This window comes from Heloderma suspectum, chromosome 3 (assembly GCF_057233095.1).
Source record: "Heloderma suspectum isolate Gila_16-S chromosome 3, 16-S_ref, whole genome shotgun sequence".
Classification (NCBI taxonomy): domain Eukaryota; kingdom Metazoa; phylum Chordata; class Lepidosauria; order Squamata; family Helodermatidae; genus Heloderma; species Heloderma suspectum.
In genome coordinates, this window is record NC_139460.1 from 37,154,037 (window position 1) to 37,176,897 (window position 22,861).

Below are 22,861 nucleotides of genomic sequence, written 5' to 3' on the forward strand. Positions count from 1 at the left end.
CAATGAGGCTTACTCCTGGGTAAGAGTGCATAGGCTTGAAATGACAATCATGTCTGTGAAAAGTGTGAACAAACACACATTATTATTAACAATAACAACACCATACATGCATCAGGGAACCACATTGTAATCAGGGCTCCCAGATACATGCACATATATGTTCAAGGAAGTGCTGTGGGCCTGTGGCAAACACAGTTGCCATCTACTGTAAAGTATCCTCCCAATGATTTCAATGGGAAAGGGTTATATGTATGTATAACTCCGCTACTTCCATCAATGGTGTTTTGTAGTACTATTCTTTGGCTGAATTATACCCATAATATTTGAAGTGGCCCTTATCTGTCCAACTGGAGATTCTACTCTCCTCACTAACAATAATCTCAAATATGGTTACCACTACAGACTTCAGTTTGGTACCCAATTTATGTTCCATCTACTCCTTGGCTTTTAAAGAGTTTCAGCTAGAATTAACTTGGCTCTGTATTTTGCTATGGATTCCAGCAGCTTTTTAAAACACAAACATACAGTGTGGACTGGTGGCTCTGATGTCAGTGGGGCAGTGATTCCACTCTGGGTTACAGTCAGAACCAGTCAGAGCTCTAAGGAACTATTCAAGGTGCTGAACCTATTTGGGTAGCTCCTTTAGAGTTCTAACTGGTTCTGACTGAAACCCAATGCAGATTCACCACCCGATGACATCAGAGCCACCAGCCTCCACTGCAAACATATACACTCTCTTTGTGTATGATCTTCATCCAGACAATAACTGCTACACACACAGTAAGCTACCACAAGCTGCTTATAGGCTAGAAAAAAAATGCTTACATGAAATTACATGAAGACAGGTTCATAAGTGATGCTTAAATTGGGCTTTCCTCTCCTTTGCAACACTTCTAATTCAGATGTAAAGCCTACATTGGTTAAAATATAAATCTCATTCAGAATCTTCAGATTTCTTTCCCAGAGTTCATCAGTCCAAGATATTTTTCTGCATGAGGTGAAGAACAAGGTGGCACCCCTCCTAGTCCTAATATCAGAGCCTCCATCTTGGCCACTAGACTGGCAAGTGAATCTTTCTTCAACACTGATGATGGGACGAGCATTCTCCACCATACCTGAAGGCCGCAGGCTAGCTTAGGGAGCACAGGGCAGTCTGTGTGGCCCACAGCTCTTTCCTCCAACACCTTGCTGCCACCTCCCAGAATCTGCCACCTGTGAAGACCACCTCACTCAGCCCTGTTCATCAGCGGCACATGCTGAACTACAGGCATTTTTTCACATGCAGCACTGAGAAGCACATTTGAGTGTTTCTTACATTCTTTGTGTTACTGTGGTTTTTCTTCATGTGAGATACAAATCAGAAGTGAGCCCTTTTTAAATTCAGTCCACATTCTGGCTGATGTAAGTTTTACATTTACATTACAGACCAAGGCAAGCAAAATAAATAATGAAATAAACTGACTTAAGCAAATGAACAAAAGGTGTGTCACCTGTGAAAATGCCTTTAGTGTTCAAAATACAACCCAGTATAATAGCTAAACTTGGATTATAACTGAGCTATGCTAGTCCAGCCCTAAGCATATTTACTCAGAAGTAAGCCCCACTGAGGTCCATGGCACTTGCTCCCAAGTGTGCATGGAACTTTGGTCATTATCACAAAGCAGGTTTCATTTCCAACCAATTAAACTTCCATCTCAATTTTTTTAGAATGGAAATGTTGACTAACTAGAACCAGTTGAATACTTCTGCTCAACCAGGTCATGGGTCCGAGTATAGAAAAACAGCACCAGACAATACATTACACCACCTTCTTAAATCACCTTTACTTGCAACCAAGCCCTGCTGATGTCTGGCCTAGATGTGCCCAAGTGGGCAGCCTCATTTCCAAGGGTTTGTGTAAACCACCCTTCCCCTAACTGGCACCCTCTGGATGGGTTGGACTACAACTCCCATCCCTGCTGGTTGAGGATGATGGGAGTTGTAGTCCAACTCATCTGGGGGGTGCCAGGGGAAAGCTGGTCTAAACCAGAGGAAAGAAGAGATGTTGCTGCACTGCCACCGCCACCATTCTAATCCAAACTGAGCTTGCCCATGATCAGGTCCTGCAGATCTGCTCCCAGTCCCTCCCTCCAGATCACAAAGTAAATAGTTCACTATTTTAGATGCTGATCACTTCCTTCTAATGTGGTTCAATATTTTAAAGAGTGGTTGCTTCCTTCTATTGTGGTTTAGTGCTAAGGTTAACATAGAGCTCGTCCTTCAGAGCACCCACGCATTGTCTCTACCCTTCCTTTCAAGGCATTTTTGAATCGAATTAAGAAAACATTGGCACTGAGCTGGCATAGGGAAGGAAACAACACTGGATTGTATTCCACTCCACAACTCCCTTTCCTGATGGGTGGTGACTCTCTCCATTGTGTTGTGTTGTGTTGGGAACAGAAGCTGGTCACCTGCAAGCTCCTATCCTAATGAGAAGTCAGATTCGCTTAAATCACACTGCCTCTTCTTCGCTGAGCATCCCAACCTGATCACACATTTACTTGGGGAAATGATCTGTTGCAAGAAAGTTAGCCTGTGCCCAGCGTGATCCTAAGCATGTCGACTCAGAATTAAGTCCCACTGAAACTTTCTCTCCTGCATGTATAGGATGCCAGCCCCCTTTCTATAGACTGCAGCCCATGTGTCAATTTGGATAGTTCCAACCTTATGCTTCCAAGCCCATGTCAAGGAAGAAAATTAGGGTAGCTTTCTATAGAGCAAACTTTGGATTCTCCAGCCAGCTCTGGTCAGCATATTATTTATATGCTGATTTTCTACCAGAATAAAGACCCTCAGAGTGGCACACAAGGCATATCCTCGAGTATATATATACAAAAGTCAAGACATTTAAAAATCCCAGCCATCTTAGCTCTCCGTTCCTAAAAGGTGCGTGCCCATTTCTTTTTCAGCCCAAGCTGACGGCTGGGACCATCAGAAGAGATCCGCTCAAGTATGTCCGAATTAGGAGGGAAACAAGGAGGGAACAAATGTGCTCCGGTGGAATCGCGGAGGGCGCCATCCATTTCTTTAGGGACCGAAAGCAAACCTTTAAAAATGTCCACGCGGAAAGGCCGCACAGGCAGCTAGGTGCCTACAGGTTAGGGCACTAGCGCTAATCCGTTATGATCCGCGGGGCTTTCATGAAGAATGGCTGCATTCCAGCAACGCGCATCGCCATCCCAACTTCATTACTTGGAAGCTGCGTTTGGGTGGGGGAAAGCCTCTGAAAATATCTTTCGCGGCGATTCTTCGCCCATAGGTACCTTCGCAGAGAGAATCATAGAATAGTAGTATAGTAGGGTTGGAAGGGGCCTACAAGGCCATCGAGTCCAACCCCCAAGAGGCCAAAAGGGTGGCTCGATCCAAGAGGATTCGGGCGTGAGGTTCCTTTCACCATCACCCACCCCCTTTATTACCTGTTCCCTTGTATAACTGGATGGAGGGGGGAGGCCTGGTATGAAAAGCAAAAGCCCGCCGGTTCTGGTCAGAAGCCCTCATTCAGAGGATCTTCTTCCGACGGCTTTCCAACGGCATTCTCCTCTGGTGCCCCTGGAGAAGCGACCCGTGCCTTAAACTGAGCGCGGCAGAGAGCTCTCTTCTCCAAGCAAATGCCTTGGAGAGGCGAGGCAAGCACAAGGTGTTGCAAAGCAAGCGCGCCGGTGCGCAACGGTTAAAAGAAAACCTGAGAGCATTTGGGGTGGCGGTGTGGGGAAGCAGATTAGTTCGATTCCCGGCGGACCCACTGGGCAGCGTTCGCGTCTGCGTCCGGGTCTTCCCCCCGATCTCCGTCCGTCGCCGGGTCCAGAAAAGGCGCAAAGAGATGGAGCGGCGCGTGTGCGCCCAGGACGCAGTGGGGACAGGCCAGCCCGTCGGGGTCCCCCTTCAGTGGCACAGCACTTACCTGCCAGAAAGAGCCAGGATCCCAGCAGCCCTCCCAATACGGCCCCAGGGAACCCCCAGCCAAACATGTCGTCCTCCTCCCGAACCGCAAAGAAGGCCGGCGCTGGGAACTAGCGAGAACTCGCCGCTCCGCGCGTGAGTCAGTCCTGCTGTCCCCCCTCGCCCGAAGAACCAAGATCTGGCTAGTCCCGGCGCCGCAGAGGAGTTTCCAGCCGGCGATATCCTCCCCGCCTCTCTCTCCCCCCCGCAGGCAGTTCGGGATGGAAAGCACAAGGCAGTTATCCGAAGGGCGCTGAGCTTCCCGGGCTCGGCCCCTTTATAACCTCCCCAGCGCACATCCTGCTTTCCAATCACGCCTCTCCCCCCCCCACGTCACTTGCTCCCCCACCCCCTTTACAGCGATACCTTCGGCCGATCCCGCTTCCTGCGTGGGGTGAGGAAAGGGCAGATTTCTGGATGGAGTTGAAGAGCACGACTTTCCCCATCTCTGGCACGCTCTGATTCTCAGCGGATCACGTTCGAGGGGCGGGGGCGGGGAGAGAGACGTTTAAGTGCCCCGATTGTCAAATCGCAGTCCCACTGACCCCATACCTGTTACTTACAGGTCAATCCCGATGACTTTAATGACATCTCCTTCAAGTAATAAGGCACCGCTCTTAACTAGCATACGTCTTCGCAGAAGTGGAGATTACTTTTGTATAATATTTAGGATCCGGATGAAAGGCGGTCCTTTTACACGTTCGAGATCTTAAATATGGAAGATTCCTCCCCCCCCCCCCCCCCCCCGCTTTCAACAAGACTGGACGTTTCCAAGCTTTGCGAGTAGAATTGCAGGATAAGGCTGCAGTGGAAGTAGTCGGAATGCTTAGATATTTGAGAGCAAACTTTTCCGTGGCTACTCAGAGGTAAGTCCTATCGCGTTCAATGGGTTTTACTCCCATGTAAGCACGCATAGGATTGCAGCCTAAACCGGCTTAGCATGAGTTCTGTGAAGTAATGGATTCAACTGATTGCAATGGGGCAGCCTCAGAGATGCCCTTTACATTTGTTTGGGGAACTGGTTAAGAACCTAAGAACAGCCGTGCAGGATCAGATCAAAGGTCCATCTAACTCAGCACTTGGTTCCTACAGTGGCTAACCAGATGCCTTGGGGAAGCCTTCAAGCAGTGCTTGAAGTAAACCTTCCTCCCGCAGCAACTTGTGTTATATAGTGCCTCTGAACCTGCAGGTTCCATACAACCATCATGATCCATCTTTGATAGAGACATGGGACTGGAAAATGGATTGTGCCCAAACCCCAAAACACTGTAAGGCAGCTTTCCCCAATCTGGTGCCCTCTAGACATTTTGGACTTCAACTCCTACCAGCCCCAGCCAGCATGGCCAATGGTCAAGAATGCTGGGAATTGTAGTCCCAAACATCTGGAGGGCACCAGGTTGGGGAAGGCTGGGTTAAACTAAACCCATCCAATTGGGCAATTTACTACTATCCCACTGAATTCAAGGCCAAAACTTCCATTTATCTCAAAAGACCGAGGATCCTCAGATCCCAAAGTAAGTAAAGTTACTATATCATCTGAGGGGGTGGCCCTTCCAGGATGTTGTTTGTTCCAGGCAGACAAGAGGTGTTGTTCTCTGGCTTGGACATAGGCGTGTCATTGCCAATTGCTGCTGTGGCAAGGACAATTCACACAGTATCAGCGGCAGCCACAATGATCATCACAATTCTCTCTTGCTCTAGTCTGTAGGCGGAGTCTGGTCCCCTTCTGCTGCTAGTGGCTGCCAGAATCTCCACATGTCCAGACTTCAGGTCAGGGAACTCATCCACAAAATCAATCCACTAGGCACTACAACATGAGATGGTGGGTGGTTCAGATACAGAAGCAGAGCAGGAAGCAACTAATACAACTCACAGCAATCCTGTGATCACAGATGATCAACATCTAATCTTGCATCAGATCAGAGATGTTTTATCTGGGTGCCCTGCCTGCCTCGGCTGTAGTTAGCAATCATTCATTAACAAGTCAGCCTTCTTGAACTCAACTTAAGTTGCTAAGGACCAATCTGATTTGGTGACATCACAATACTCTTTTCTCCATATCACCCCTGTTAGCATGTTCATTGTTTGATTGCAGGGATGATCCACAATTAATACAAAAGTGAAGGGAGGGAACATATCTTCTAGGTATAGCCAATAGGAGTGTTTTTATTGCTGTTTTGCCTTTAGGTGTTATTTTCTCTGTATGACCCATGGGCATTTCTCAATGATGTGATATGGAAATGTGACTGTAGTACTACATTGTAATGTGCTTTGGACATGTATGTCTCTGTATGGAGCAGCTAGAAGTGCTTACAAACCTGCCCTAGCAAAACAGCTCAGTATCAAAAACAAATATATATGGGGGGAGGGAGTGTTGCATACAGGACCTGCCTTCCTTCGATGGTTGGGGATTCCACTCCCGCACACCATTCAACAGGTCCCATGACTTTCTGTGTAGCATTTTTAGGGAAGTGGAGGGGCCGCCGTGGGGAGGGGGCAGGGATGCCCGCTTCTACAAGTGGAGTTACACACACCTAAATCTAGATCCAACCCAAAGTTGCACTTATAGCCACTTGGAACTGGATGAATTTTGTGAACTGTCAGTAGATAATTCTTTATTTGTTCCAACCATATATCATCATGATTGTGAGCTATAGGCTATGGTCAGAGCACCCAACAGTGTAAAACACAATAAGGACAAAACAATCCCATTCTGAAGAGTACTTCCTGTGCTTTTGCACAGCTCCAATTAATTTCAATGGGACTTGTACAAGAAAACTTTCTGGTATGTTCTGCCCTTGATGCTTTAGCATTAAATTGGATATTTAGACATCAGGCTGCACATGGAAGGCATGTCGCTTCTGGAGATTGGATATGATGAATCAGTTCATCACTACACTGCAAAAACATATCCAACCCGAAAAAAATGATATATAAACCTATATTGTAAAGCACGAATCAAGAATATATTTACACGTTGAATCCACAGCACTTTCATATAAATCAGTGGTTCAGGATTACAGACCTAAAAACAGCAACAGTCTTACTTTTAAAACGGTGGCCCAGCAATCTGATGTTGCTGTCAAGATGCAATGGAAGGCCAGTGACACCTCTATGACAGCCTTTCCCAACCTGACGCCCTCCAGATGTTTTGGGCTAAAAAGCCCATCACAACCTGATCATTGACCATGTTGGCTGGGGCTGATGGGAGTTGTAGTCTATTAAAAAATCTGGAGGGCACCATGTTGGGGAAGACCGCTCTGTAAATTTGTATATTTAGTCCCTGGATTTTTCTTAGGTAGGAAGTTGCAGTGCTATACAGTTGGTGGCACAAAATTAATCCAGACATTCAGTGACACACCTGTTGAGATTTAGGCTGCTGATCTGAAGCCTGCAGCAACATATAAACATGGATACATATTTATTAGGGATTTAAGTTTCGTTATTATCCTCCATATATTGAATTAAAATAAATTTAGTAGATTCCTGTGTACATACCAGGCTTCAATATCTAATGTCCTGGTTCAGATCTTGAATCACAGGATTATTACATTCTTATCCTGCCTTTCCTCCAAGGAGGCCAAGGCAGCACACAGTTCTCCCGCATTTTATCCTCACAACAATCCTGTGAGGTAGGTTAGGCTGAGAGATGGTGGCTGGCCCAAACTCACCCAGGGAGTTTTCTATTTGAACCTGGGTCTTCCCACCCCTAGTTCAACTAGGGATGTACGAAACACCTACCTGGCTCCGCACCGGGCAATCCGCGGTGGGGGGAGGCGCTCCGTCCCTCCCCCCGGAATCCTTGACGGGTGGGGAGGTGCTCCGTCCCTCCCCCCAGAATCCTGCCTGGCCAGCTCCGCTCCGCAGCCAACCCGCGGAGCCGCCAGCTGGCTCCGGCTGCCCGCAGCCGGACATCCAGCCACTGGGCAGCCCTGCAGGGACACAAATGGCGGCTGTTGTAGCCGCCGCCATTTGTGTCCCTGTATTGAGCCGTGATAGGCTAAGTAAATATTTATGTAGCCTATCACGGCAGGGGGAAAAACCCCAGCGTACGCAAATGGTGGTAGCCGCTGCCATTTGCGTACGCTGGGTTTTTTTCCCTATCATGGCGGGGGGGGGGGAACCCAGCGTATGCAAATGGCGGTAGCCGCCGCCATTTGCGTACGCTGGGTCCCCCCCCCTGCCGTGATAGGCTACGTAAATACTTACATAGCCTATCACAGCCTCCGCAGGGACGCAAATGGTGTCCCTGTGTTAGCCGTGATAGGCTACATAAGTATTTACGTAGCCTATCACAGCCTCTGCAGGGACACAAATGGCGTCCCTGCATTAGCCGTGATAGGCTTCGTAAGTATTTACGTAGCCTATCACAGCTATGAAGAGGAGGAAACGAATGGCGGATGCAGGACAGCTGCCATTTGCAAAGCAGCGCGGACGGGAGCAGGTAAGTGCTCCGTCCCACGCACCTTTCATGGGTTGGAGGGGGCGGGGGCTTCGTTCCGTGATGGAATTCGGGGGGGCGAATGCACTGGCATTCAGCCTCACCGAGATCCATCGTGGAATTGTCTGACATCCCTAAGTTCAACACTAGCCCAGTCTTCCCCAGCCTGGTGCCCTCCAGTTGTGTTAGACTGCAACTCCCATTATTTCCAGCAGTCCAACGCAACTCCCATTATTCCAGCAGTCCAACGCATTATTTCCAGCAGTCCAACGCATCTGGACAGCAACAGGTTGCTCTAACCTGTTCTAACCACACTGCCTTGATTATTTTAATTCAGTATTTCATCAAAGGCCTCATATTCACAATAGTTTTTGACAGTGGTAATGCCATTGGTATCACTTTCAGGAATGATTACAATTACTATAGTTAGTAACAGAGGTAACAGTAAGATGACGGTATTGCATGAAAAATCATGTACTTTATGACCAAAAGCACCAATAGACAACTTGTGCAAAGGAAAGAAGACCGGTTTTTAGAACTTAAACAGCTTAATTAACATAAATGTTATTCTCAAAGTGAGTAATAACTGCAAAGGATTTATTACTATCTGTAGATGTTGAAAATATTACTTTGTGAGTGGTTATAAGACCAAAAAGAAACAAAAATCCCATCAGTGATGTTCTTCTGTCAACAGTGGTGGCATTCTGTCATGTTTATGCAGCCTTATTTGACACATTTTCTCAGAAATGAGAAACAAAGTAGGAAAGGGAGTATCAACCTGCCAACCCTACCACCGGCACATTGATAAATCTAATTGATCCAATCTATATCTTGGATTAAAGTCACCTGCTCTGGAATCAAGATTGGATCAATTAGCTATATTAAATATATCTTCCTTATCCATTAGTGGGAAGGCACAAGCTTTATGGAACTCTTTGAATCCTTCTAATTCTTCATGAAATAAAACTCTGTGAGCACTCTTAGTTGCAATCCTGAGGGCCAAACTAGACGTGATCTTAATTTTATGATTTCAGTTCTCATGTCTGGTTTTTATAATTTAAATAGCACCACACAGGGAGGGGAAGTTAACTATTTCTCCTATGCCATGATCCCAGTCAAATCTGCCCTCCCCCCAAATTTTAACAGTCCACTGGTGCCAGTGGTGGGAGAGAAGCTCTCATTGTCACTGACTTGCTTCAGTAGAAGCACATCCTACTGAAATCCATGGCACTTACTTCTGTGTAATTTACTGAGGATCTGAGTGCTTGTCTGCATTTGCCTACTGATGCTTCTTCAACATGGCCAGAAGTGGGCAGAGACAATGTGAAGTATTTCTGGAAACAGATATGAGTTTTTGTCTATAGGAGAACCGTAAACCAAAAGTACCCAAGACCCAATCCAGACATCAATATGGTCTGAAGTCTGAATTCTCAGTTGAGTTGTGCATCATTGCATAGCCAACTCAGGCTTGTAAAGTACCAACTGATAACTAATACTCAGTGAACATTGGGAGGCATAAATCTGTCAAAATAGGTGTTAATTTGAAGAGTAACAAGGTCACAGCCACCATATTCCACTGACTTGAAGCTGAAAAATTACATAGGGTAGCTCTGAGGGTCACTCACACCCTCTGTGGGGCTGGGTGAAGACCACAGTCTCTCTCAGTAACTGTTCATACACTTCAAAGATATTTCAGGAATGCCAGACTCTTATGCTCTTGTTCCAGCTGAAGGGCCTGGAGTCATGGATTGCATCTGCCACTTGATTGCTATTATTCTGCTTAAATTGTACCAAATTTATCCCATGGGGTATCTGCAACACTACCCATCCATTCCAGCCTCACCAGTGTAGTTTGACATAAAATATGATGGTGAACCCAAGGGCTGAATTCCATTTCAGAGAAGCCCATTGGGATCATCCCATGAAGCTGAGTGGTGGGAGATTCATGACAAAGAAAAGGAAGTACTTCTTCACACAGTGCATAGTTAAACTATGGAATTCGCTACCACAAGATGTAGCAATGGCCACCGACTTTAGGGAGGATAAGTCTATCAATGGCTACTAGTCCTAATGGCTATTTACTACTTCCAGTATCAGAGGCAGTATGTACACCACTAGGTGAAGACGATACCACCCTAATGGCAGAAAGCGAAGAGGATCTAAAGAGCCTCTTGTTGAGGGTGAAAGAGGAGAGTGCAAAAGCTGGTTTGAAACTCAACATTAACAAAACGAAGATCATGGCATCTGGCCCCATCACCTCCTGGCATATAGAAGGGGAAGAAATGGAAGCAGTGACAGATGTTATTTTCTTGGGCTCCAAGATCACTGCAGAAGGTGGCTGTAGCCATGAAATTAAAAGACGCTTGCTCCTTGGGAAGAAAGCTATGGCAAACCTAGACAGCATAGTAAGAAACAGAGACATCACCTTGCCGACAAAGGTCCACATAATCAAAGCTATCGTTTTCCCAGTAGTAATGTATGGCTGTGAGAGAGCTGGACTATAAGGAAGGCTGAGCGCCGAAGAATTGATGCTTTCGAACTGTGGTGGTGGAGGAGACTCTTACGAGTCCTCTGGACTGCAAGGAGGTCAAATCAGTCAATCCTAAAGGAAATCAACCCTGAGTGTTCATTGGAAGGACAGATACTGAAGCTGAAGCTCAAATATTCTGGCCACCTAATGCGAAGAGAAAACTCCCTGGAAAAGACCCTGATGCTGGGAAAGATTGAAGGCAAAAGGAGAAGGGGACGGCAGAGGATGAGATGGCTAGATAGCATCACGGATGCAATGAATATGAACTTGAGCATGCTCCGGGAGAGAGCGGGGGACAGGAAGGCCTGGCGTGCTATGGTCCATGGGGTCACGAAGAGTTGGACACAACTTAACGACTGAACAACAGGTGAAGATAATGAGTGGGAGGGTGCTATTGTACTCATGTCCTGCTGTGTGATTCCCATAGGGATCTGGTTGGGTACTGTGGGAACAGAATGCTGGGCTAGATAAGCTTTCAGTCTGATCCAGCAAGGCTCTTCTTATGTTCTTATGACTAACTTAAGTCCCATGGATTCCTATGTGTCTATTCTAAGTATGACTATATCTGGATCCAACCCATAATAAATAATAATCATGGTCAGGGGAGCCATTTGCTTCAAATAAATGCACTTCAAATTGTTCAGAAATGACATAAATTCAAGTATTAAAACTAGGTATATGCAAATCCTGCAGGAAGAATTCTGTTTTGATTTGTGTTTTCTCAGGCCAAACCAGTAGATTTCCTCAGACCCTCATCTGCTTATTCTAATGTTGGATTATTACATTTGCATTGCTATTTCTTCAATATTAGCTGTTCAATAAAGGCATTAAATCCTTTCGTACAAGCATGTTTGTTCACAGTACCACTGCATTACAGGTTTTGTAGTACCGAGGTGGTATATATGGTCAATTGTTCTTGTTAAATACAGATTGCCAAAAGAAATGAAATACAGTGATAAAAAATTCGATGTTTTGCAAGAATGCATAAATCTCAGCCTTGAAGTACACCTGGCCCCAGCAATTATCTATAAATAACAATACGTTAGCAGGATGTCTTTATGTAGATCTCTTTAACATATATTCATAAATGCTAATGAATGTATTCCCAGGCAACACAGCTGGTAGGTAAGCAAACGTCATGACCCTTAATTTACAGAGAAGGAAATGAAAGCGCACGGAAACTAAGCAATTGGTCTAACATCACAGGAAGCTAGTGATGGAGCCAAGAACACAGCCTAGATCTCATGAGTCCCACAAAACCATTTTGTACGTGTACCAGGATGATCATTTAAAAAAATGATTCAGCTTTCCAGTTTTAAAAAGGTTGGTTGGAGTGTTTCCTGAAGACATTGTGGAAAACTCTTATTAAAGTGTAAAAAAAATAAGAACCCTCATGGTAGAATTGGCCAATGGTCCATCTAGTTTCACATCCTGTCCTTGACAGTGGCCAGTAATATATGTCTCAGAGGAAGAGAACAAGAATCCATAAGGTACTTATGCAGCAACATTATCTAAGGATTTTTTATTCTCTATTTTTAAAAATTCCCATGCTTTATGGAGTAGCTGGGAAAATACACATACGTTTATGCCTCCCTCCCTGTCCTAGAAAAAGCTTCCATTCTTCCCCATCACGTAAGCAATGTCAATTGATGTCCTTGTTCTAATGATGGGAGATAATGATGTGGCTCCCTAAAGGAATCAAAGATAGGAGCACGATTAGGAGTAGCAGCAAAGGACGAGCCCAGGCCAGTTAGATCTTCAGATGAAGAATTGCCTAATTAACATTCCCCCACCCCTCACCAACTTTGTTCTCTAGGACACAACTTCTAAGATTCATGACTTCCCAAGGGATAAGGATCCAGGGACAACTGCACCTCTGTCACACTTCACCACAAACAATCCTAACCTCTTGAAGTCAACTTGGGTAAGCATCATCCATCACAAAAGCCAGTTCCATGCTGAACAAGCAACTGGGCAACATTAGAAAGTGCAGAAACGAAAAGGCTATAGGGTCAGTGAGAACTAAACAGGAGAAGAATATAACCAGTCACGGACCTGACCACCTCTCCATGACAGGTAGCCAAGAGGAAGCAGAACAGCTGTCCCTCCAAGCAAATATCTACCAGATAATTCACAAATGGAATTCAGCTGGCTACCTGCATATGTAGGTATAGAGTAAGTGGGGGCCAAACTACATATTATGCTATTCATGGTTTCAAATAAGCATGCTTAAACTGGCTACTTTTATTCTGATAAAAAAGCAGCCATGGGGCTCCAATATGGACTAGCACCCCATAATTTACTTATATATTGCCCAGTAGCCAAAGGTCTCTGAGTGGTTCACAAAAATTACAAACCACAAATACAAAATAATAACAACATAATATAAAATCTTTAACATCAAAAATTTAAAAACAATTTAAACAGCTAAAACAGTTACAGTAAGCTACTAGACCTGATAAAAACGACTGACACAAATGGCCCATCATATGCTGTCAAATGCCTGGGAGTAGAGAGTCTTAATCTGTCGCGGAAAAGATGACAATGCCAGGCAGACCTCAGTGGGGAGAGCATTCTATAATTGGGGGGCCACTACTGTTGCTACCTTCCAAGCCTCACCCGGAGACACTTGGAGGAAGGCCTCAGATGTTGATCATAGTATCTGAATAGGTTTATGTTGGGAGAGGTGCTCTGTCAGGTATTGCAGTCCTGAGTCATGTACTTTTTTAGGGTAAAACCAGCACCTTGAATTGGGCTCAGAAACATATAGGCAGACAATGCAAGCAGACCAGAATCGGTCTTATATGCGCAGACCTTCTGGTCCCTGTTATTAATCTGGCTGCTGCATTTGGCACAAGCTGAAGCTTCTGAACAGTCTTCTAGGGCAGCCCCACACTGAGCGCATTGCAGTAATTTAACTTGGAGGTTACCACAGCATAGACTACTGATTCCAGGTTACTCCTGACCAGATAGGGGCATAGCAGGGCCACCAGTCAAAGCTGGTAAAAGGCACTCAGTGCCACTGAGGCCACCTGAGCCTCAAGTGACAGAGATGGCTCCAAGAGAACTGCCAAATTATGAGGGGAATGCAACTCCATCCAGAACAGGGTGAACACCATCTACCTAATCAGAAGAACCATTTACTAACAGCATCTCAGGCTTCTCTGGACTGAGCTTCAGTTTATTAACCCTCATCCAGTCCATTGTCACAGCCAGGCACTGTAGCACATCCACAGCCTCACCTGATGAAGATGAAATGGAGAAGTAAAATTGCATGTCATCAGCATACTGATGGCAATGCACTCTAAAACTCTGGATGACCCCACTCAATGGTTTCATGTAGATGTTAAATAGCACGGGGGAAAAAATTAACCTATGAGGAACCCTATGCTGGAGAATCCATAGGGCCAAGCAGTATTCCCCAAGCACCACCTTCTGGAGTCAGCCATTCAAGCAGAAGTGGAACCACTGTAAAGTAGTATCCCCCACACCCAGCTTAGACAGTTGCCCAGGAAGGACACCATGATTGATGGTATCGAAAGCCACCAAGAGATCCAGGACTATCAACAGGGTCATACTCCTCCATCTCTCTCCTGACACAGATCATCATACAGGGCAATCAAGGCTGTTTCTATATCCAAACACAGTCCAAATCCTGACTGAAATGGATTCAGATAATCAGTCTCATCCAAGAGCGTCTAGAGCTGGTTTGTGCACACTTGCATTAGTGCATATTTGCAAACAGGAATGGAATTCTCATACATAAAATCCAATTACATCAATGAGCAGATAACCTAATGAAAGATGCCTGATAATCTGCAATGGGGATTGCAGTTACTCCCTATGAACAAAGAATTCCTAGTAAATGTGAGCAATAAACTTCATAGAAAAAGAAGTGGCATTCAGCCACTCAAGATTGAGCAACAATATTATCTGTATCTCTGTGAAAGAGTGTTTTAGTTTTATTGTGAGTTGTATGGCACTGTTCTATTTAAAATTTCATTAAACTGAAAAATCTGGAAATAAACCAATGTGTTCATGAAAAAAATATTCTGGGAAAAAGTTTCATTTTTTCACCCAATTACTGAGTGTTCTTAAAGAAGGGTGAAGGCAGGACTGTTAGATAAGAAAACATAGCAGCGATTCTGGCTCATAGAGAAGTCTCTGGATTTTGTAAAGATTGATTTTGAGGCTACTTTTCAGTTCGACATTCGCACAATTCATTAACGTTATTTTATACTGCAAGCTGGAATAGCTATTTTAAGATTGCTGTTCCTTTCCCAACATTTCATTTCCTTTGAAAAAACAGCAGAATCTTACGATGACAGGAAAAGGTTTTAACTTCTAATTGTGTATTGGTTCAGAATGGGAAGTGGGACCTTACCTTAATAATGCAATCATGTTATTTCCCACCAGCTGAGTCAGACAGTCCCTTCTGCTTTCCAGAGCCCACAAAGAAAGATCCTACAGATCATTGTCCAAGATAGAAAGGAGGGGTGTCTACTGGCTCCCCCCCCGCCCCCAGTTTTTGTCCTCTGTCTTCCTCTAAGCCTACAAGACCTTTTATGGATGAACAAGAATCTGGAATGGAGATAAAAATCAAAGGCAGTGGCTTCATTTTGGAAGAGAAGAGTGGGGGAAAGTGTCTCTCTCTGCTGTGATTATACTTAAATGTGATGCTTCAGTGGCCTGCTCATTGGTTCTACACACTGAGTAGGATTGTCCACTTCTGAAAATGGGAATGCATCACCAAAAAAGAGGGCAGTGATCTGCATAAAATTATTAGTTCTTATGGGCAAAACTTATGGTTCTTTATCTTTAAACCAGTATTGGACAGGAGAATCCTTTAAACAGAGGATGCATTCAAACAGAGGACTGTCCTCTGTGGCCACCCTAGACTGTTTGAAAGAATCCAGGAAATGTAATCTCAAAACAGAAAAAGCAAATGTTACAGCTTTCTGGTTAGGCAGGTGTTATTGAAGTTGCATGGGAGAGGCTGATCCTGATTACCACAGTTCCTCTTGTTGCTCTCTTTTACATCAAACAGACTGATCTGAACAAGTATGGGCAAGGTTTATGGAGGAGGAAGCCCCCCCCTCCTTGACCCTTCCTCAGGGTATTACTTATTCCAGAGATAGGACTCTTCCCGTAAACTATGGTGTAGTGCAACATTGGAACCTCTCATAAAAAGACGTGCTGTTAAAAAAATTCCTAAAATAATTGTGGCAATGAAGAACCATCCTTGAGAAAGTAATATATTGAAACAGAAGCTTAATCCAGACAAGACTGAGGTGCTCCTGATTTGCTGAAGGGCAGATAAGGGAACAGGAACTCAGCCTGTGCTGGGTGGGGTTACACTCCCCCTGAAGGTTTAGGCTCGCAGTTTGGATGTACCCCTGGACTCAGCCCTGAACATGGATGCCCAGGTTTTGGCAGTGGTCAGGAATGTGATTGTACAGCTGTGGTTAGCGTACCAACTACACCTGATCCTAGAGATGTCTGATATGACCACAATCATGTATGCCTTAGTTACATCCTGTTTGGACTACTGTGACACACTCTACATGGAGCTGCCTTTGAAAACTGTTTGAAAACTTCAGCTGGTCCAGAATGCTGCAGGCAAACTGTCGACTGAGGCCGGTTAAAGGGAGCATGTGACTCCTTTGTTATAACAGCTTCACTGACTTCTGAGCTGTTTCCAGGTACAATTGAAAGTGCTGGTTACGACCTATATGGCTTGGGACCCGGCTACCAGAAAGACCACCTTCTCCCATTCGAGCCTGCTTGGGTATTAAGATAATTGGGGAGGTCCTTCTCTCGGTGCTGCCATCATCAGAGGTATGTTTGGCAGTGACGTAAGAGAGGACCTTCTCAGTGGCTGCTCCCAGGCTTTGGAACTCCCTGCCTAGAGAGGCTAGGTTGGCTTCCTCTCCGCTATCTGCCAGCTGGTAGGCAAATATATTTTCATTCAAGCAGGCCTTTGGCATGTAAGCTGGTCTGTTGAGTTGAATGCTATTTTTATTCTATTATTGTTGTGCTTTTTAATTGTGTTTTTCATGTATTTGCTTTTGATTGTTTTAATTATGCTTTTATTTTAAATGTTGGCTTTTATTGTTGTTAGCTGCCTCGAGTGCCATTTTCTGGTAGAAAGACAGGGTATTAAATAAAACAAACAAACAAATACATAAAATTAATGTAGCCTTTCCTGACCAGGTCAACAGGAAAAACAGGGTGCTTACCGATTCCCTGCTGGGTTACCATACATGGCTAGTGGGCATGTCACAAGATATTCTGGCTCAGTATGGAATCAAGGTCTGACCATTACATTCCTGCCGTCTTCTAGGCTTGGAAGAAGACAGTAGGAGATGTTTCTGATAGTCAGGGCAGTCTGTCACCTAACCTTTATGGCAACTTTTCCCAACCTGGTGTTGTCTAGATGTTTTGAACTTCAACTCCTATCAGCCCCAGCCACAATGGCCAGGAATGTGGGAAGTTTTTATTTATTCATTTCATTTCTATACTACCCAATAGCTGAAGCTCTCTGGGCAGTTCACAGTAATTAAAACCACAAAGTGGTTCAAAACATCTGGAGAGCACCAGGTTGGGGAAGGCTGCTTTATGGAAATAAGAATGCATATGCCTAACTGCAGAACTTTGATTATTTAAATACCAGTTGCAGAAAACTCCAGTGCAAAATTAAGTAAGGACAGATGGGAAAGGCAGGAGAATAGAGGAAAGAAATTCCCTTCAAGTTAAGAGTTAAGGGAGAGGGGAAGTAACATGGAATCGTGGAGCTCATCACATTACCCTCCTACATCCAAACCTTCTTTAGGTTGATGCCTTCTGCGGTGTTGTTGTCAGAACAGATAAGCCTTCCTTGATAAGCAAAGATAATGGAGATAAATACGCAAAGATTCTTACTTCCATGTACATTTGTGTAGGGCTAGGGTGTTAGATTTACTTCCTTCAAGTCACCCACTGTGATGGATAAAAAAGAGCAAAGCATTTCAGAGAAGAGGATGTAAAATGGATGCTGATGCTGCTTCCCTTCCTTTTTTTTTTTTTCCAGCTCCAGAAAGCCAGGCTTCCCGGGGTGTGTACTGATTAGCAATAAAAAGGGAAAAGCATGATCCAAGTTAATTTTCCAGCTCTAAAAGGAAATGGTATTTCCTGTATTATACAAAACTGGTGCCAATAAGACTGACACAAGAATCTATTGTCTTTTTAACAAAGACATGGTAAGAAAGGATGCCTGTGAAAATAGACTATTGCAACAAGGTACTTTTGATCTTTAGAATAAAAGTGTGTGTGTGTGTGTGTGCTCGTGCACATGCGCACACTGAAGAGTCAAGCGTGAAGGATATACCCTAACTTGAAAATGAACCACCCCCTAATAGTCACACTCCCAAAAAACTCAAAGAAAAATTAGTAACACAAACTTACGCACATCAACTTAGAAGTACAGCGGGACATATTTCCAGATAAGTGTGCATATAAGATTACAACCGAATCTCATCTTCTGGATTTGATTTCACACTAGCCATTCCCCACATTACACAAGCAAAAAAATAGATACAGCTTTGCTACTAAGCATACACTCAAGAAGCAGTCACTGCCAGTCTTAGTTCTCTGACAAATGTATAATACATGTTTCCAACCAGGGACATTGCAAGGCCTGGGCCTATGGGGCCTGAGCCCCGAATCTATTTCCCAGAACTCCACTGGCACCAATGGAAGTTTTTTCTTCTTCTAAGCTTAACTGCCACGTGCATGTGGGGGGGCAGGTTTCAGGGGGCATCACAGCTGGGGAGGAAACTGCCCAATGAGGGCAGTTACGCTTGGGGAAAAAGAAGTCCATTGGTGTCCATGGAGATATTTCTAAGATTAATTGCTATGCAGTGGTGGCCATTTTCAGGGGGGAAACAGCTGGAGAAAGGAAAAGCTAACTGCCTTAAGCCCATGCCCTGCACTCCTCCCCTGAAAATTGCTTCCCCCACCCCAGATGGCAATTAAGCTTAGAAAAAAACCCTTCCACTCTTGCAAATGGCAAGTTTTTTATAAGCTTAATTGCCCTACAAGAGGAAGTTCCAAGAGGGGGTCACTGCTGGGGAGGGAAGGTTAATTTTCCCTTTTCTGCCATGTCCCAAAATCATTCTCTACAAGGCAGTTAAGGGCACAATCCTATCAAGATTGGCAGCCACCTCTGAACTCAGAGGCGACTGCCTATCCTAAGCAAAGCAGAAGAGGCACGGGGGGGGGGGGAGGGTGTCGTTCCCATAGGATGTGTCTTACATGCAGCTTTGCTCTCCGCGCCCCAGAACGCCCCCTGCCTCACCCCGGAACGCCCCCTCCCCCTCCCCTTTTCAGTCGCTCCACGCTCCTCTGCGCTGCCTTGGAGGCAGTGTGGACATGGGGGGAGGTTGGTTTTCCAGGAACCGAACTCAGAGCCCATGTTCTGAGGTCGGTTTCCGGAAAAGAGCATATCCTATGGCCCTCTAGACAGTGTCTAGTGGCCATAGGATTGCTCCCTCCGTGTTAAAAACATTTAACTGGTGCCAACAGAAGCTCTTTTTCTAAGCCTAATTGTGTGGGTGAGGGCAATTTTCCTCTAGAAGGTAATGGGGGAGAGGGGGAGAGAGGGAGAGAGGGAGGGAGGGAGAAGTATGGGACTAGGTGAGGAGTGCAGGGGAGAGACAGAGGTGGGTGGTGGAGCGAGGAGAAAAATGCATTTATTTACTGCCTTCCTTACAAGGTTAAGTAATCTGGGAAGGAGGTCCTTCTCTGGCTAACCCAAGTGTTTGTTAAATCTTGGCCATGTGTTTGTGTTTGTTATGGCTTCTCTTGATCTTTGTGTGTCTCTGTGCGCTGCATTGGGGCAAATGGAGAACTGGTGCTAAGTGTGGGGCTGTGTAGCCTGCTCTGCCTGCTTGCCTCTCCCTCTCTCTCTCTGTATGGGTATGTTGGTGTACAGGGTGAAAAGTCACAAATCCCCACCACATAGACAGACTACCCCCAGAAACTGCAGAGCAAAGTCAGAGAGAGCCACGCTACCACCACCCTGCCTCTGCTCCATCCTCTTCCCAGGCTCCCTGTCTTCTCCATGCTGCCCAGTTCTTGCCCTATTCTTCCCCTCCCTCTGATCCCCTTCCTTCCAGCCTCCCTATCTACTTTCCTCCCTAATCTTCTGCCTTATCCCCTTTTCTCTATCTCCTGTGCCCCACTCTCCAGCTCTCACTCCTCCTAGCTCATTCCCAACATTTTGAACTCCCCCTCCTCCACCTTCCCTGAACAGAATTGTACACCACTTTATTTTATTGAATTTAATTTATGGAAGTAATGATTCATTAATGGGATAATTACCCGAAGAGTAAATGATTAAATTTTGGAACAGTATCTGGCTGGGAGTTGGGAAATTAATTGGGGGTTAAGGTGGTCTTTTGCATTCATGCTCTGTCAATTTTATGAAATTCACCTTTCATATTCACACTTCACAGTTCTGTGTGTATATCTGAACAACATAATGAATGTGGAGCAGGGGTAGGCAACCTGGTGCCCTCCAGATGTTTTGGATGACAGCTCCCATAATCCTGGACCATTGGCCATGCTGGGGCTGATGAGAGAGCACATCTGGAGAGCACGAGGTTGTCTACCCCTGATGTAAAGGCTCCCCAAGCTTTTAATATGCTCTGTCATGCCTGACCCTGACATAGGTCAGGATAACTCTTCAGATGAAGAGCTTGACTTGGCAGAGCATATGGACCCTGTGGGGGCCCCTGACTTTAGTGAGACCCTGGGCACCTCCACTGATGCCAGCATCAGCAGAGAAGATACATCGGGCACTTCAACAGCAGCGGACCCTGAAGTACTCCCAGATAGGGCCCCTTTCAACTGTTCCTCATCCATGGTATCTGAGGAGGAGGCCAAGCATCCACCCAGCCCTTGAGTGTGCTGGCCCAAGAAGGTGGAGGCAGAGGCTGCCATGCGGAGCTGAAGCACACACCTCAAAACCCATAGCAACCAGGCTCCTCATGAGTAAAGGCATACCAAAAAGTAAAGGTCATCCTCATGAGTAAGACTCCTGCCAAAGTGCTGAAAACCTACAGTTGAGCCTTGGGTGGGGCTCTGGATGCTCTGTGGCTATATAAGCTTTCAGTTGGAACTTGCTAGCTGCTGGAACATCTTTCTACCAGCTCCAGTGCTTAGAATCCTTGCTTCCCTGACCTTGCTTCTTGACTGACCTTCTGTGCTAATGACCTTTGGTCTCCTGCTAGATTCTGCTCTTTGGGCTGTGTTTGTGTTGGACTGCGTACATGTGTTTTGACCTTGACTATGCCTCTTTGAATTCTCCTTTCTTGACTAATAATCCTGTGCTCTTAACCTTTGCTTGCTTACTGAATTCTCCTGCTTTGAACTGCCCTCTTGCTGGACTGATAAAATTGTGTTTGACCTTTTTTCCTGCCTGCTGACTTGCTAATGGATTTGCCCCACAGTTGGCCCTAAGCTCAGCCTGACCCAACCATAGCAGGACATGCTCTCATTGGATGTTTTCTAAAGGAAGATGGTTCATTCAGAGTGGGTGAACAGGAACAAAGAGACTTAAGACAAGGGACTGACTATCATCTTGCCCTAGATTCTGTAGAATGGTTGATATAGAAAACCTGTCCTATGGATTCCAGGGGTGCTTCCAGATGAGGCTTTTATTAAGCCATCACCCTGCTGCATTGACAGAATGTTATGGGGTGGGGGTGGGGTGTCCAGGCAAGGGTGTTGCTAAATGGAAGCTATTTCCCAGGGCCCTGATTGTCCACTGATGCTGACAGAACATATTTTTCTTAGCTTAATTACTATGCAGGGGGTAATTTTCAAGGGGGTTGCAACTGGTGAGGGAAGGGTCAACTCCCCTCCCCACATACTGCAACAATCCCTCACCTCAATCTCTCCCTGGAGGGCAATTAAGCTTAAAAAAAAAATCTCAGTTGGTTTGGGATGATCTGAGGCAGGATGTAATTTAATTGTAGAGTTTGTTTGGATGAGAAATTAATTGGCTGGCTTTGCCTTCTGTGAAATTTAAATAAATCCTAGTAATTAACTCTACATCTGCATATATAGGTGCAAATATATCTTGTAATTATCTCTACATCTGCATATATATGCCAATTGTATGGAGATTTGTGTCCTACAGACCTGGGCCTCAAATCATTTGAGAGCCTAGCAACCCCCTTGGGTCCAGATGTTATCTTCCACCCATAACCCTCCCATGTCTTCCCACTGCTGCTTCTGCCTTTTTCTTATTGCAGAAAGTCTGTTAAAGAGAAAAAGATGGAATAGCTGTGCAATGCTTTCTAATTGGAGGGCTCCAGTTCTAGGGCTAGTATCTGGAAGCACTCCTACTTTGACACATAGTCCTCTGAGGTAACCATGAATCAGTTGTGTCTAGGGCTCCACGTTTTAAAGGATTTAGCTACCAGTTTGGGCAAATTTAAAATAGGTGGGGCTGAAGAAGTGAACAGCTGTTTATTTTTTAAACAATTTTGTCCATTGTCTATTGCTATAATAGGGAACAGGAGATAATAGATCTGTCTAACAACTAATAATCATTTTTGTTTATTAAATTGTAAGCTATCTTATACATCATTCAATATTCATAAAAGGTACCGAGATTGATGTTTTGGTAATATGCAAATATTTATATTTAATCAAGAAATCAATATCAAGCCAAATAATTAATTCACTCAAAATCCTTAATAAATCCCTATAAAGAAGACTCATACAAAACATATTTAGCTCTCCTTTTCTTCACAAGGCTGTTTCAGTTGTTTGGTCTGCCACGCTATTATATAAAGGAAATATATTCAGACGATGGTCTTGCTTTTGTTAAGTATTTATTTTAAAGAGATAACATTTTTGAGGTG

General features: G+C 44.9%; 2 protein-coding genes across 2 annotated transcripts in view; both read right to left on the reverse strand.

Moving 5' to 3' along the window:
• Positions 1-4,230, reverse strand: part of FLT1 (fms related receptor tyrosine kinase 1) — a 202,649-nt gene extending 198,419 nt beyond the window's left edge. The window contains exon 1 of the mRNA XM_084842930.1: positions 3,941-4,230. Coding sequence (XP_084699056.1) covers positions 3,941-4,007 — 67 coding nt within the window. The 5' untranslated portion in view covers positions 4,008-4,230. The remainder of the gene's footprint in view (positions 1-3,940) is intronic.
• SLC46A3 (solute carrier family 46 member 3) overlaps positions 1-22,861 on the reverse strand; it is a 134,415-nt gene that overhangs the window by 15,583 nt on the left and 95,971 nt on the right. The gene's annotated exons all lie outside the window — the stretch shown is intronic.